The sequence below is a fragment of the Odontesthes bonariensis genome, chromosome 5 (genome assembly GCF_027942865.1).
Source record: "Odontesthes bonariensis isolate fOdoBon6 chromosome 5, fOdoBon6.hap1, whole genome shotgun sequence".
Lineage (NCBI taxonomy): Eukaryota > Metazoa > Chordata > Actinopteri > Atheriniformes > Atherinopsidae > Odontesthes > Odontesthes bonariensis.
Window position 1 is genome coordinate 24142695 of NC_134510.1, and position 15629 is coordinate 24158323.

Consider the following 15629-nt stretch of genomic DNA (forward strand, 5'->3'; position numbering starts at 1 on the left):
CTTCCAGTGCTTCCAACACAAGTTCAGTTAAACTCACACCGTTTGTGCGAGAAAATAACGACTAATATCGTTTTTTTATTAACAAAAATAAAAACTGGGTGAGTCACAACAACGGTTTGGACAGATTTATAATCTTTATTGAGTTTAATCATTTATCAGCCTTTAAATTGCCAGGTGTCCAGATAATAGCCATGCCAGCTACACAGGACATTAAAGTGTCTAACATTAAAACTTCCCCTTTGTTGCTTTTAAAATATACTTTCTTATAAATATAGAACTGACAGGATATTTAAAACGGAGAGATGAAGGAACCCTTACTTGATATCGTCTACTTTAACCACTCTCCTTCAATCTAAACAATAAATACGAGCTGAATCTTAAACCACAAACCAGATAAACGTGGAAGGAAAAGTGCTCTATGAGGATTATATCGCAGAAAGTGGAGCCGCTGAAGCGCCGTCTGGTGACGCTGCCGGACGCGATGCCTCTGATCTCACAGCAGCAGGAAACCCACGAGGAGGAACAGGAGGGGCTTCATGAAGGCATCGATCCCCTCCATACTCAGCGGAGGAGCTCCTGGAAGTTGGTGCCATTAAAATAAGTGGGACAGGGAACACAACGCTTATTAATTCCTGAACTTCATTTTAATGTCGGATTAAACACTTCCAGCTCCTCTGGTCTTTTGCCAAATACAATCTTTAATTAGACTTCAGATTGTTTTGGTTTATTTTAGCATGAATTAGATAACACCACTGACGGATCATAACTGTCTCTCAATCATGTAAATATTTGCCCAATTTTCTTGTATCTGTCAGAAAAAGGAGCCCTTTTCATTGACCATTAGTTCACAAACATATTGTTCACATATTGCCTTGACAACAACTCCTAATACTTTCTGTGCAGCTTAAAAAAACCAAACCAACAAAACATCTGGACAGATTCAACATTGACATCAGAAAAGGATAAAAACAGGGCTAAACTCCACCGTTATACCTCTTCCTTTATCTGTCTACAGAGGGGAAAATCTGACTTATCTACCAAATATGACATCATTTTTACCAGCTGGTCTGCGTTTCAATCTGTGGTTGAGTGATGATCAAGAAGCGGTTGAAGCAAGGTGTCCTGAAACTCGCTGTTGCTCTGTATAATTCCCTAAATGTTTTCACTACAAACGAGCCCTTTCACAGTACTCGTTGCAACATTCACCTCCACCTTGCTGAGGTCCTGATCTTGTAGAAAACACTGTGAAACCAGCAGACTGAGGGCAGGGTGAACAGAACGGCGTGTTGAAAGCGTGACGAAACGAAGCCGTGAACGTGTGTTTTCTTACCCGAGTTATCTGAGTTTTTGGATTGGGAAAGAGAACCAGTTGAAGCCTTTTCAAGGGCAGCCAGTTGCTCATCCTTCAGCGCGGCCTTCTGTTCGCTGGTTATCATGCCGGCATTGTCGGGCCCGAGAGCCTCCAACTGAGCAACAGAGAGTACCTGGTGGGAGAAAAGTGAGGCAGACTTACCGCTTTTGAAGTAAAGACTCTGCATTAAAGTCTGTACTGAGAACACATGTACAATAAATGTATAATACACAGTGCTAATCAACAGTTTGGACACACAGCAGGTGTAACAGCACAACTCACTGTCAGGCGACAGTAACTGAACACTGAAGTGACTTCAGGTGTCTCATCTGTCCACCTGATGAATATAGGTGCAATATTCACTCACTTTCAGCTCTGTTTTCAGTCTTTAGCATCACCTGAGGCATCACATCTACCTCTTTAGCTGCTAAATGCTCCTTTTTGCCCACCAGCCAGTCATTGTCCTGTTATTGTCCTGTGGCTTTGTGGAGCTTCATTTCCCAAAGTATGATTAGTAGTATTATTATAAAGCAGCAGTTTGCAATTTGGGAAAGCTTTTCACATTATTATGATAACCTATTGTTTCATAAAACAGTCTCTTCGAGTGCGACAGAAGTAACCGTAGCGTTTAGCTCACAGCTGGTGGAGGAGGACGGAGGGACAGAAGTTGGACAAAGCTACTTACTGCAAAGCTGTCCGGAGGAATGTGTGAGACACAACTTCTGCTTAAGAATGAGAAGACGGCCGGGTCTAGAGAAGCCATTTCAGTCGCACTCAACGCAGCTGAAGGGAGACACATACAAAATAACGATTTTACCAACTGCCAACAAACAGCTTGCAGTCCTTTTGGAGGCTCCTGCTTTGGGGTTCAATAAATTAGTAAGCAGAGGTGGTTCTCTCACCAACGATGCCCCCTAAGTCAGACACTCGGGCTTCGGTCCAAGTGCTGGGATTTCCAAACACAGTCACAGCAAGATTTTTGAGCTCCTGCTCAACCTTTGAGGAGCACTGAATACCATCCATTGAGCCCACAGCATCCCTGTGACACACACACACACACACACACACACATGACTGTGTGCAGCTGTGACACAGCAGCTGAAATATATTTGATTATGATTCCAGAAAAGCATATTGTATGTTTTGTAAATTGTAAATGTCAATCTAGATTAGCTACAAACTTATTTAAGGACCCATACTTGTTAGCTTTAGAAATTGACACTGCGGTCAGAGATTAAAGGAGCCCGATAAATCTTGTACAGATAGTTGAGATTTAGTGGGTGATTCTAGCTGAGACAGAACAGGGACTTTGGTTTTATGTTTTCTTTCATTTTGTTCCATTAGTGGTGGGTGTTTGTGGGAGGCTACATCCCCTTCTTGGCTGATGGGCCAAGTTTAACCAAATGTAAAATGATGTGTAAATGCAGGAGGCAGAAAGTGACACAAACAAATGACAAAAGAGTTGGGTCTGCACAAACCTGAAGGCGTCCACGTTAAGCTTGCTGATCTCGTCAGGGTTCAGACCACAGATGAACCGGTTCAGTGTTACCATCTCTGCGGCGCCCAGCTGCTGTGCTGTCAGGTTGTCGTGTTGAGCAACACTCTTCCACACCGACTCCATCTACGGAGACACTGGTCACATTATGAGCGCAGTTGGTGTATCGGTCACAATTACGTGAAGCCGTTTCTGTAATTCACCTGAGAATCTCTCCAGCCACAGTGGCCAATATCCTCCAGAGTGTCCAGAGATATGGGGAGCTTCGCCAGGTCGGAGCTGTCGAAACCCTGAGTTATGCACCCCAACTGCACGACAACACTCTCAGTCATCTGTGACACTGGGCCAAAGGCCTGCAGAAACGGACACAAACCCTCTTTCTTTAAACAGTTCAGACTCTTCAGATGGAATGCAGTTAGTTTTTCGAATGATTTGTATCATCTTATTATGAATGAAAATCCTCTGTACTGTATGTACTAAAAAGCTCTGGGGTCAAAATACTGAAGCTGGAATGTTTTATTTTAAGCACTTTAAGTTTAGCTGAACAGATCCAGTTCTTTCACTGCACCTCGACTGCTTTTTTACTCAGTACATCCAGCTGTTCTGCACTGTAGCCAGAAATTGCCCCAAGAATTTCCACAGTCGCCAGGAAAGTGCTATTTGACATCATGTCGAGCTCTGCTGCGGTCCAGTAGACATTGTCCTTTCCCAGTTCTTCAATCACCAACTCCGTGGGCGCCACAGTGTTGCCTGTGTTGTCACTGGTGGCTGAAAATGGCAGATGGAGAGAGGAAAAAAAGAGAAAAATCACAATAGAATGATACGTAATTGTTTTTACACAGATTAGAGGAACTGAAACGGGTCCCTTTTTCACCTGCTCTCTTTTTGCGTGCCTCATTCGATGCTGTGGTGGTGAGATCGAAGATTTTCCTTTTCAGTGCCTCTGAAGTATGAGTCAGGCGGGACCTCAGGAAAACAAGAGCATCCTTCATCCATGGCTGACAGAAACAGAGAGAGAGAGGCAAAAACAACAAAAATGGATGGAATGGAATGAAAGTACATTCAAGGATCGAGGCAATCAGGAAAGTACATCCCATCTCAGTTTTGAGGGGTAAATAGATGAACATGTGGCAAAGGACATTTAGGAAGATTATGAGATAAGAAAGTGGTCAGATACACACTTTATTGGGTAGGGCAGATATGGCCCTCTCATCTAAAAGAAGGAGGGGACCCAGTGATTCCAGAGTGTCAGATGACCAATTGGATGGACTCCTGCAGGCAATAAACAACAATGCATCACACTAATCAGGCATTATTGCTGCTGTAGCTCCTCCATCCACTGGGAGCTTGTCCTACCCAAAAGCCTCGCTGACCAGCTGAATTAGACCTGTCCTGTGACGTTGGGGAATGTGCTGGCAGGAAACCATGGCCTGGAGACTGAACTTGATGACATCGGGGGCCATGAGACGCAGCGTGGAGGGCTGCAACTCACACAAGAGCGATCCAAGCCGCAACACGTCGGCGGCAGTCAATCCAGTTAAATCTTCCCCCTGCAAAGGCAAAAAAAAGCACCTCAGACTGTCCGTGTTGGTCAGAATTCTTGAGTTAAAACATGGATCGGTATCAAGAAGTGTTGAAAATGATACACTTTTAGTAGAATGTTATGTAAAATGTTTTTTCTGTTTTTTCTGTTGTAGTAGGCATGACATCATCTGCGTCATGAGAATCCTGAGTTTGAATTTGAATATTGGAATGTCCAATTAAGCTAACCGTTCTCCTTCCGTTGGTCAATGTACAGTATAATGTGTGTTTCGAGTAAAGGGCTTCACGCCACCTAAACTCTCCACAGGAATCGTCTCCCATTATTGTTCATCATTTAAAAACCAATAAGAAGTACAGTCGGCTATCAAACAGCCACCAGATATTTTAAAATTCTCAAATATTGATTGCAGAATTTGAATTACATGTACTTTGAAAGAACAGCGATCAAGCACCACAGTGTTTAAAACATAGAGAATCTATTCAGGGAAGCCAGTGGTGAGGTAACACTTCGTACCAGTTTAACCCTTAATTTGTCACCAGTATGCATTCGCTGTGAATACCTTTGCAAGGCAAAGCAGAGCTCTTTGGGTGAGTGCGGGGCGGGATGGGGCAAGAGGAGGCAATAAGCTCAGGTTGGCTGTTTCCATCTTGTCAATGAAGACCGGACACACAGAGTCGGGCAAATCCGTCATGTTCCAAGGGCTGGAATAAATTAGATGAAAAAGGGTTTATATGAAATACATGACAAGTGATGATAAGGTGCCCAAAAGAAGATGCTGTTTGCTTACGGGAGGTAAAGAAGTAATGATGAGGGAATCATATCCATTTCCTTCTCAGTGATGGTTTGGAAATAGTCACTTCGCTCTTTCTCCAAAGTCATGAAAAGCTTTCTGGCAACACATCCAGCCTATATATATATATATAAATATATATATTTATACTGTACATATTATCACTAGGTACATTAGATGCACTGTACTTTTTTTATTCAAATAAAAACAGTACAGTGATTCAGTAAATATTTACCTGGACTTTGGAGAGCCACTGTGGAGTGTCCGTTAGGGCCTGAGCCATGTCCAGTGTGCTGCTGTCAGCAACGGCGTCGATCATCTTACAAGTTATGCCCTGAAGGACTGAATGCAGCCTTCTGTCTCAGGAAATAACGTTTGGAATGTGAGCAGATGAGGCAATGACAGAAATATACATGCAGTAATAGTGTGGATGAAATAAGTCTGCATTTAGGGTGCATTTTGATAAAGCTCGTCATGTTGTTTCACGACGCGTTTCTTGGGTTGACACAGGTGGCCCGAAAACAATTATCTCACCTGTACTGAAGCTGCTTTAGGTCTCGCATCTTCTTTGCCAGGTAGGCTGCCTGAGTGCGTGACATTAAAGGAGGAAGCGTGACATTGCGTTCCAGAACAAGAGTCTTGAGATAATAACTCAGTACTGCTTACCTGCGTGAGACTCCAGGTTTTATTCTCCACTTCTTCTAAAGAGGTGATGTTGGCCTTGTCTAATCTGGTAAGAGAAACACTGTGAAGCAAAGGGCCTTGCAGCCTCTGCACCAGCTCTGAGGTAGACAGGTTCCCACGCAGCTACAGGGAAACAGTTGCATTATATGTAAAGTCTACATGAAAGATAGCACTGATAATACAATGAACTCATTATCTGAGATGAAATCCATTCGCGCCGTCTTCATTAACTTCTATTTTCTGCTTCCCCGTGCTTACTCACCCCCTGCAGCATGGCCTTTAATTGCCCCTTCCTCATCTTCTTGGAGACGTTCCTCAAGCCTTCTGGGTCATCCAGGATTTCCTGGGCTTTCACATTCTTGAGTACACAGCTCGGCAAACCTGCTGCAACTGACTGAAGAGCCATCAAGTCTTTGCCCAGCATCTCAGCGCACTAAAGACATGAGAGTAAGCGGAGTGAGAGGTGCATCGGGAGATGGAAAACGGCCATCACAGAACAGTTGCCATCTTTAGAGGCTCACCTTCTTATCGCCCAGCTGTTTCTTGACCAAAATGTGCAGCTGGCTCCGCGTCCATTTGATGCTGGGTCCAAGACTTTTGAGAACATCTTTGAGATTTTTTTTAGGGACTGCCAACAGTTGTTTGGGAGACAACAAAGTCACACTACTGCCCAGGTCTAGCAGTGCTTGAGCGCTGCTGGAATTTGACATCACGCTGTTGATGAGACGCTTCTTCAGCTTCAGTCAGGAGAAGGAAAGGAGACATTGAGAGATAAGGAGACAACCTAGATTCAGATCAGTCACTTCCTCTGTGGGTGACGAAGACAAATGTGAGAGGTTATTGTACGCAAGTGTAATAAAGAGGAGGAATACTTTTGACGTTATGGGGCTGTCGCAGTCTTCAAGCTGAGCGAGGAGATTCTTGCTGAGGTCAGGAGTCAAGTCTGGAGCATCATAGTAACAAGCCAGTGGGCCGAGCCTGCGGAGGGTCAGAGGTAACGGCGTGGGGTATTTTGTTCATTTGTGTGATGTTTTTCTGTCTCAAATAGATAGATTTAAGTCTTTCCATCCTTAAAAAAAACTTATGTACAACATTGCTCAACAGGGCTATTACATTTAGGTTACAAAGCACTGTGAGAATTAAACCACTATCACAACAGTATGCTCATCTGACTATCTCGTTTTTGACAGTAGACAAAAAAAACCATCAGATTTATTTATATAGCAGTTATGCTCTGTTCAAGTGCACCAAAGTAGGAATACACACTTATCCATATTCTCTGGAAACTGCTTTTCACTGAAGCACTCTTGAATTCTTTGGATAAACTTCTTGCCAAGGCTGGGCTTCATCTTGGTTGCCCTCGTCATGCGGGAGTTGAACTGAGCCGAGCGGAAAAAGTCGCACAGCTGGAAGAGAACATGAAAAGAACCGGCATGGATCAACGCTTTAAAAGTGTCGCCACTTGGCTATCCCAGTTTAATCTGCGTTTTAGCCTTCTTCGCAGGCCCGTTTACCTTTTCTTTGGGAGACGAATCAACATCATCTGGTGATAAAAGGGTGAGATAAGGCCCCATCATGGTGAGCGCATCCAAATCCAGCCATTTCAACGACTGTTTGCAGCGATGTATTGGTGCTGCGTAATAAAGACGGCCGTTATAATACACATTCAGACTTAACACATGCTGAAAACATGATTTTAAGAATACAGTATTGTTGTGTTCTTTGCAGCTCATCAAGCACTGTCACCTTTTAGTTTAGAGCACGGCTGCTGTAGTAGTAAATCGTGGGATTTCATTCCACGCCATATTAAGCAATGGAAACTATGACTGATCTCTAGCACACGTAGATTTACATTACTGCCTCGATTTGACTGAAGTCTCATCTCAACAACAAACAGATTTGCAAACAGATTTGCAAATGCTTGGATGTGCAAATGCATCTTCCATGAACACGTAAACAGGGGCAATGTTTTGCTGAACCACAAAATGTCCCATTGTTTTGTCCGTTCCCTTATCAAATGTTGCTCCTTTATATTCAATTAAATGAAAGACATAATGTTCCCGTTTTCTTTGTGTGATATGCAATTTTCTTTCTGCTTGTATCTCACTTTTTCCTTTTTTTAAACCATCTCCATTGCTGTTAGTTCCACCTGTTTGGCCTACATTTGAGAGATTTTAAAACCTAATTTCCCTTCTTTCTATTTCAATGAACCCAGATCCCATTTTCAAAGTGTCGTAACAAATAAAACACGAGGTTGGGGCGGTCGGTGGCGTAGTGGGTTAAGCAGCCGCCCCATGTATAGAGGCTACAGTCCTCCCTGCAGCTGGCCCCGGTTCGAATCCCGCACCGGACGGCCCTTTGCTGCATGTCTTCACCCTCTCTCTGTCCCCTGCTTCCTGTGTCTCTCCAACAGTCTATCCATTAAAAAAAAGCATAAAAAGCCAAAAAAACAAAACAAACAAACAACGAGGTCGAGGCGCTGCTGTCTCCCAGTTAATGTGCAATGTAAAACAAACAGAGATATGACAGTTTTCATTTGATAGTACGACAACATTTATCCGAGCATTAAATTGGGATGGTAGGGGCAAGGAGGATTTCGATATATTTGTAATTTTTTGTTTTTTCACAAAACGGAAAAAAGTGGTCGAGTCAGTCGATACTAATCCATGAGATAATATACCGGAGAGGTCTGACACCAGCAGAACAGGCTCAGAACCCCGCAGGGTTGAGCAGAAACTTTGAGGCAGAAATAAAGCCTTTATAAAGTAAGATCAGTCAAATTTCAGGGTATGGATGTAGACAAAAAAAACAGTTTGAGGTCAGCGTCAGGTCAGCGTTTGGGTATGCCGGGTTAGTTTCAAACTTAGCTTCTTACCTGATTTTTCCTTAGGTGGGGGTCTCATTGTGCAGTTGAACTGGCTCTGGGTGATCTGCTCTTTCATCCAGTTTAGCACCTCAGACCTTTGATCATCAGTCATGGACTCGTGCACCTCCCGGAGCATGTTCATCCTGGAGCAAAAGAGCAGCGTCACAGTTAAAAGTGCTGAGAGCTGGGGGACAAAGCAGTTGCATGATGGCATTACTCACATCTTTTTCATGTTTTTGCCCTCTACTTTTGGGGGAAGCTTCATTGTTGCATAGGGTATGTCTTCCAGCACAGGTTTAGCAGCCCAGAGCAGTGAGTCATAGTCGTTTGAGTCAAAGTTCGAGTCTTCGGTCCGAGCAGTCAGTGCCGACCAAGACAAAGGGGCCACAAACGCCTTCATGTAGCACGCAGATGGCTCCTGGGGGGAAAAGACAAAACAGCAAGGATGGTTAAACTGCTACAGACCAACAGTGATTCATAACTGGATCGAAGGAGTTTTGCACTGGTGTACTGACAGAGGAGCTCCTCATCATCTTGATCATGGCTGGAAGATTGCTGCAATTCCACATCTTGTTTATGTAAGAGACAGAGAGGAAAAAAAAGGGTTTCGCAAGTCAGGCGAAGCATTCGAACAATAAATATTAGACCAGACTGACCAATAAAATAACAGCATAATATCAGAGTTTATTCTGCTGCCCACGATGATTAAAAAACCCAAACTGTTGCTTTTTTGTCTCATGCAGATAGCGTTTGGAAACAGCGTGTGATGGTGTGTGCATTGGGATTGGGGGTGTATGTGTTAACACCATTTTTTCTGAGGCATCCATGGTCTGTTGAATAACCGAGTCCCTGCTTGTGTCAACGGTGACAAAGTTCAGGATTTGGAGAAAAGTGGACAGGGGGGTGTTGGACTGGTCAGCAGTTCTGTCTCCTGCAGGCAGGTCGCTAAAAAAAGGAAATGAGAGGGGAAATAAGAGCTGGTGAGCAGAAAACACTGAAAGGCTCCAAATTCAGTGGGGCAAAAATGTGCTTTTACTTCATTCATCAAACACAACATAGGCTAATTCTGCAGCCGGAGTTGCATGATTTGCTCAGTCGTCTACACATTACTGATGGACCTTACTCACACTTTAGCAGCATGAAGATAATAAATCAAAGCTCATTAAAAAGTGGAAGGAAATCAGAAAAAGAATCAGATTACATCGATTTAGTGACTTCCAAATAAGTTACATTTCAATTATTTCAGTTACGCACAGAATGAACCGAAGATGTTTCATGTTTTGTCTCTTCTTCTTTATTACATTAATTCATCTGTTCATAAACATTCACTCCTGCGAATCAGGCCTCCAAAACATTCCAAAAAAGTTTGGACAATTGAAGGCTAGTAATGAGGTCAAAAAGAAAAAAAGATTAAGTTATTTCAAACAGGTGACGTCAGCAGGTGATTGTGACGGCAACGTTTTAAACAGCAAAAATGGGCGGAGGATCTCCAGTTTTTCCAACAGCTGTGCAGGAAAATCACTGAAATGTTTAGAAAGTCTGTTCCACAAAGAAAGACTTGAGGAGATTTGAGTATTTCTCCCTGAACAGCAAATGATATTGAGTGATTCAAGGACTCTGAAGAAGTTTCAGTTGCCCTCACATAAAAGGCAAGCATTCAAATTGGACACCAGTAATCTCTGACCCCTCAGACGGCACTGCGTCTAGGGCGGTTATCAACTAACAGCTGATTTAACCACATGGACAAGAGATTACTTTGGAAATCTCTGCCGCTACAGTGCAGAGTTACATTCATAAATGAGAGATCAAACTTTATAACGCAAAAAAGACGTGTTAACCTTGTAAGGAATGCTTCTGAGAGAGATAATGCAACAGCGTAAACATGTATATGGATTGATCAATCAGTATTCCAGATCTTTTATGGAAGAAACAGACACTATGTGTTCAAGACCAAAGAGGAAAAGGACCACCCTGACTGTTAATGTAATCAGCAACAAGTCCAAAACCCAGGCTCTGTGGTGATACGAGGTTGTATCGTTACCCTCAGCAAAGCTCATTTACTCTTCTTTAGAGCGGAACGTGCTTTAAAGATGCATTACAAAGAAAAGAGTACGGTGCCTGTCCCCAACAGGAAACGTATGAAGATTTCTGAAAGGAAAAAAATGGGACAATGACAACCTTGCGCTGTCGCACACCTTCAGAAATGTTGAAGAACGAATGGAACAAAACAACAGCCGGAACACTTTGTTGCTCGGTATCTTCGGTGTCAGAATTTCTTTAAGTGATGTGAAGAGAACAGCAACGTTACAAAGTGGTGAAACCTCAACTGTCCCAACTTTTTTGGGGTAATTTGTTTGTCAGCCTGAAGTGCAAAAATTTTCTTTCTGCTTGCATTTCCCTTTTTCCTTCTTTTTTAATCCATCTCAGTTGCTGTTAGTTCCACCTGTTTGACCTACATTTGAGAGATTTTAAAACCTAATTTCCCTTCTTTCTATTCCAATGAACCCTTTGGGGGTCTGTGATCACACCGGAGTGATCGGAACAAAAAAAAAACACGAGGTCGAGGCGCTGCTGTCTCCCAGTTTTTGTTTGACGATGATGTGCAAGGTAAAAAAAACAGAGATATGACAGTTTTCATTTGATAGTACGACAACATTTATCCGGGCATTAAATTGGGATGGGAGGGGCAGGTGTTGTGTTGATTTCCATATACGTCATTTTTCCTCCTTTAACAACGTCATCCTTCCCACCCCAGCTTTTTTATGATTTGGGGTTTTTAAACGGGTTTGAAATGAGGGCAGCTGATGGATATCAGTCTCATCTCGTCAGCTAAACAAAAAAAGCAGAGACTCACGCACAGAATTACCTGCTGTTGAAGAAACTCTTCAGCAGCATCATCTTGGGCGCGGGGTATCCTGTAACAGCAACCCCGCCGCATTAATGTGTTGCACAATGAAAACCCAACAGGGCGGTCTGTTTGCAATGCATTAGTTGTGACTCATACAACAGAAGCCATTCAGTGCCTGCACTTACTCTCACATTCATACCTCACATAGTGTATTTATTCAGAGTTCAATACTTTAATCAATCAATATTTGAATATGAGCTCAAATCACACACGCAGGCAAACACTGATTAATTTCATACAATAAAAAGGTGAACTGAGTGTTCTCTCACCCTTACTGTGGCATTTCATCATCTGATCAAAAAGAAAATGAATCATTAGACATTTAAAATCTCTGAACCCTAATTTCAACAAAAACATCTTACAGCTACAGTATATTTAGGTTTACTAACGTAGTGAAATGTAATAACGGGCAGTATAGTTCCTACCAGTTTTTTGGTGATATCCTTTAAGGCAGCTTTATCTGAGGGCATCCCACCTGGATGCTCAGCTGGGCAGACACAGTAGCATTGAGTCATTATCAATAGGCTTGTATATGCTGTACTTCACATTGTTCAAGCCCACACACACACACAAGAGTCAAAGCACGAGTACACAATGCATGGGATGGTTTTGTTACTTACCAAAGGCTGCGCCGGCCACCATGAGAATAAAGAAATATGTTCCTCCGTTTGGAGCCATGGTGGGGGTAGCCTGCCTGTTTGTGGAATTTGATGACATCGCATCAATCGTGTGTTAAAATCAAGACACGGGACACTTGAGTCTGACATCCTTTTTTTCATAATTGAGTTTTAATAGATTAATGCGTCTTCTTTGAGTGACAAAAACGTTAGCAGTTACAGATAGTTTGGCTTTTAGTCACGGGGCTGCAGTTGTTATGGCTCCCGTCGCCATGTGAGGCTCCGCCAGCCTACTGATAAACTTCCTCCTCTGAGGTTTTGTGATCACACTTCCCCGGCAACCCTCTTTATTGCTCATCCTATGGGATACTTTCGAGACTTTTGAGGATAGCATGAGGTGAAAAACAGCCTTAGTCACGTCCAACAACATTCTGTTGTTTTCTCTCTGCTCCCCTCCTCTTTTTTATCTCCTTTCATCACATCGTCTCTTCATGTTGGATTTTCTAAACACCTCTCATATGTTGAAGTTTCCTGTCTGAGAAATTTGCTTATTGGTACTACTTTGTTTCTACTTTGTTTCCTTTCCTGTCATTTGACTTCTCATTTGAATACTCCAATCCATCATCAGAAAGAGGATGAAAACAACTCGCAGACATCATCACCTGATGAACGCAGTGTATTAAACTGCGAATGCTCTCTTGAAACATTTTTTTTATTTTTTTAAAAAAAACAAACAGTTTTTTTCATTTTTAAAGTGTAATCATTATGCTGCCGGTTATATTCTGAACACCTTTACTGTAGTCACACTAAACACAAAAACTACACAATATTGGTCCAGGCCTCAATACGATAACATAAAGTTTTAAATATTTCACAAAAGCTGAAAAAAAGTAAAGAACTTTTCAATTTATGAATGAATTAGTTACTTACAGATTCTGTGGCTTCGCCCGGGGAAATTGTGGAGAAAAAAAAAAATCGAATTTAAAACAGACGAGATGCAGACCAGAGCGAAAACGTGCGTCCCTCTTTTCTACCTGAATCTCTTGTCTGATGCGAGCGGTGCCCGTCCCTGACTTTAGTCAAAGCAGGTGCAGCATCACGGTCACGTTTTGTGTGCGTCAGAGGAGGATAAAGAGAGAGAGACAGAAGCAAAGAGATGAACAGAGCTGATAAAAACTATTTGAGGTGACCATTCCAACTAAAATAAAGAAGATGGAGATAATCCTTTGCTTGTTATCCGTAAGACTCAGAAGGGTTCGTGGTTCGAATCCCGGCTGGGACCTTTCTGTGTGGAGTTTGCATGTTCTCCCCGTGTATGCCTGAGTCCTCTCCGGCTTCCTCCAACCGCCCAAAAACATGTTGTCCGTAGGAGTGTGAGCGTGGCTGGTTGGTTGTCTCTGTGTGGCCCCGTGATGGACTGCCGACCTGTCCAGGGTGAACCTCGCCCCTCGCCCAAAGATTAAGTGGGTATAGAAAATCTATCGCGAAAATGGTCACCAACTCACGTTCTCCACGGAACCCCCCCCCAGTGAAATCAATGAAACAGCCCACACCAGGTCCACGGGACACAATAAAGTCTTCAACCTTTTCCTTCAAAATCAAATGTGACAAACAGCAGGGTGTAACACTGATGGGACGTCCACCTCTCTTTACATTTAAACACATTTATTAGGCAGAGCCTTTGAGTCAGACTGAAAGCAATCTGATTATGAAGAGAATACAAAATACACAGCGGCAACTTTGTTATAGGAGCGTCCATACATGTGCTGATCTGAACCGAGACAGACACGACAAAGAAGTTGCTGGAGGATTCACTCCACGTTATTGGGGCCAGTGGGAGGGTCAAGGCTTGTGAAGTGATCTGGAAAGGAACATTGACACTTGTTAACGTGTGAGATTGTACTTGTGTGTATTTGTTTAGATAACTTCCTAATTGGATCTCCACTGGTTATCACCTTTCTACCCAGTTTTCTTTATTGAAAGGTTAAGGACTAAATTCCAATCTCATGACAGCTCTATTCTGTCGGTGGTACTCGGCCACCTTAACCTTCACCTATAACTTTATCATTAAAGACTTGGTTTTAAGTCAGGGTTGGAAGTCAGGGTTAAACCTTAAGGTGTAACTGGGATGTGTGTGTGTGTGTGTGTGTGTGTGTGTGTCAGTCTGAACAACTCACCTGCTGCAAACTCACGAATGTCAGTCGGCCTTTTGAGAAGCACATCTCTGTGGGAGGAGAGGTAAACATGAATGACAATAGCAGCTATACAAGTACAGTACAGTTAATGGTTTGGCAAAGAAATATGGGGGAAAGTTAGATCTCTTTCATTTTTCTAAGAAATGAAAAAAAATTAAAGCAGTAATTAGTTATCCACCTGGAGCAACAGCAGGTGCCTCCCAGATCGTTTTAAAGCTTTATTTGGCTTTAATTTCCACATGTACAAACATGTAATTATTCAGGCCATTTTGTTCCCGATCAGCTTGTTATGTTCGTATGTCTTTTTATTTCAACATGTTGCATTTTGCCACACCTGTAGCCTACATACAGCAAGATCCACTCCGATCATTTAACAGCATTTAACACATTTAAAAGCTCTGACACAAAACCAGTTACGGTATGTTGTGTCACGAAAGACTAGTTGCTAAGATGTGTTAGTACATTTAAATTACATTTCTTCTGTCTCGCATTATGAGCATTTGGGATTTGTGTTTTAACAGAGTATAACACTATCGTAAAGTTAGGTTAGTGGCACTTTGTCTGGAAGGCAGTAAAAATGAGCAAACCTTAAAAAGTGGCTTATCATTTCCTCTACTTCAGGGTGGGATCTCAGATACCTCTCGTTGTCGATTCTAGTCTTGATCTGAGAGCCAAAACGAAACCAAACTCACAGCTTTCAATTCAAGCCACAGTTTTTGACAAGCTAACAGCTAGTTGTTGTTGTTTTTTAGCAGCGTGTTGAAATTTAGGCGATGTTACCTTAAAATGTCGTAGCTTCTCCTGCTGCTCAGCACTTAATTTGACGGCGTCTAGTTTCGTCAAACTGCCTTTTCCAGCCATCACTTCTATGTCTCTCTCTGTGCACTGCCCACTCTACAGGGCTAATTAAAGTGAACGTGTGCAAACGTTTGACCACCTGTTACAGACACAGCGGTCTGAGGAACACTGTTGCTATGGAAACGGGTGTTATAACGGCTGTGCCCACGAGGTGGCAGCACAGGCCAGGAAGAAACGTTCACGAAATCCCTTTCTTCTTCTTTTTAGCTTTTTAGCTTTTTAGCTTTTAACATTTTTTTCTTTTTTCTTAACACTTATATACATAACAAAACTGTTAAACCAGGGGAAGAAACAAAATATAAAAGGATAAATGTAAAAAGAG

General features: G+C 42.6%; 2 protein-coding genes across 3 annotated transcripts; both read right to left on the reverse strand.

Moving 5' to 3' along the window:
• Positions 1–110: 110 nt before the first annotated feature.
• otoa (otoancorin) lies at positions 111–13806 on the reverse strand. Of its 2 annotated transcripts, XM_075465513.1 has the most exons (29): positions 13185–13806; positions 12258–12331; positions 12063–12124; positions 11907–11928; positions 11596–11644; positions 9536–9674; positions 9245–9298; positions 8951–9147; positions 8739–8872; positions 7378–7496; positions 7130–7269; positions 6736–6841; positions 6385–6600; positions 6126–6296; positions 5846–5986; positions 5714–5763; positions 5415–5535; positions 5177–5295; positions 4949–5090; positions 4203–4396; positions 4028–4118; positions 3721–3844; positions 3415–3614; positions 3050–3199; positions 2830–2972; positions 2254–2390; positions 2037–2134; positions 1331–1484; positions 111–576 (listed from the first exon to the last, which is right to left on the reverse strand). In XM_075465513.1, the coding sequence occupies exons 2-29, from the start codon at positions 12313–12315 to the stop codon at positions 494–496; spliced, it is 3414 nt and encodes a 1137-aa protein (XP_075321628.1). In that variant the 5' UTR covers positions 12316–12331; positions 13185–13806; the 3' UTR covers positions 111–493. The 2 variants fall into 2 exon arrangements, with proteins under 2 accessions (XP_075321628.1, XP_075321629.1); XM_075465514.1 differs by lacking the exons at positions 111–576; positions 1331–1484; positions 2037–2134; positions 2254–2390 and having other exon boundaries at positions 2838–2983.
• Positions 13807–13902: 96 nt separating this feature from the next.
• Positions 13903–15386, reverse strand: riiad1 (regulatory subunit of type II PKA R-subunit domain containing 1). The gene is made up of 4 exons (XM_075465515.1): positions 15230–15386; positions 15037–15113; positions 14432–14478; positions 13903–14115 (listed from the first exon to the last, which is right to left on the reverse strand). Exons 1-4 carry the CDS (start codon positions 15308–15310, stop codon positions 14066–14068), a joined length of 255 nt encoding a protein of 84 aa, XP_075321630.1. The 5' UTR covers positions 15311–15386; the 3' UTR covers positions 13903–14065.
• Between the last annotated feature and the right edge of the window lie 243 nt (positions 15387–15629).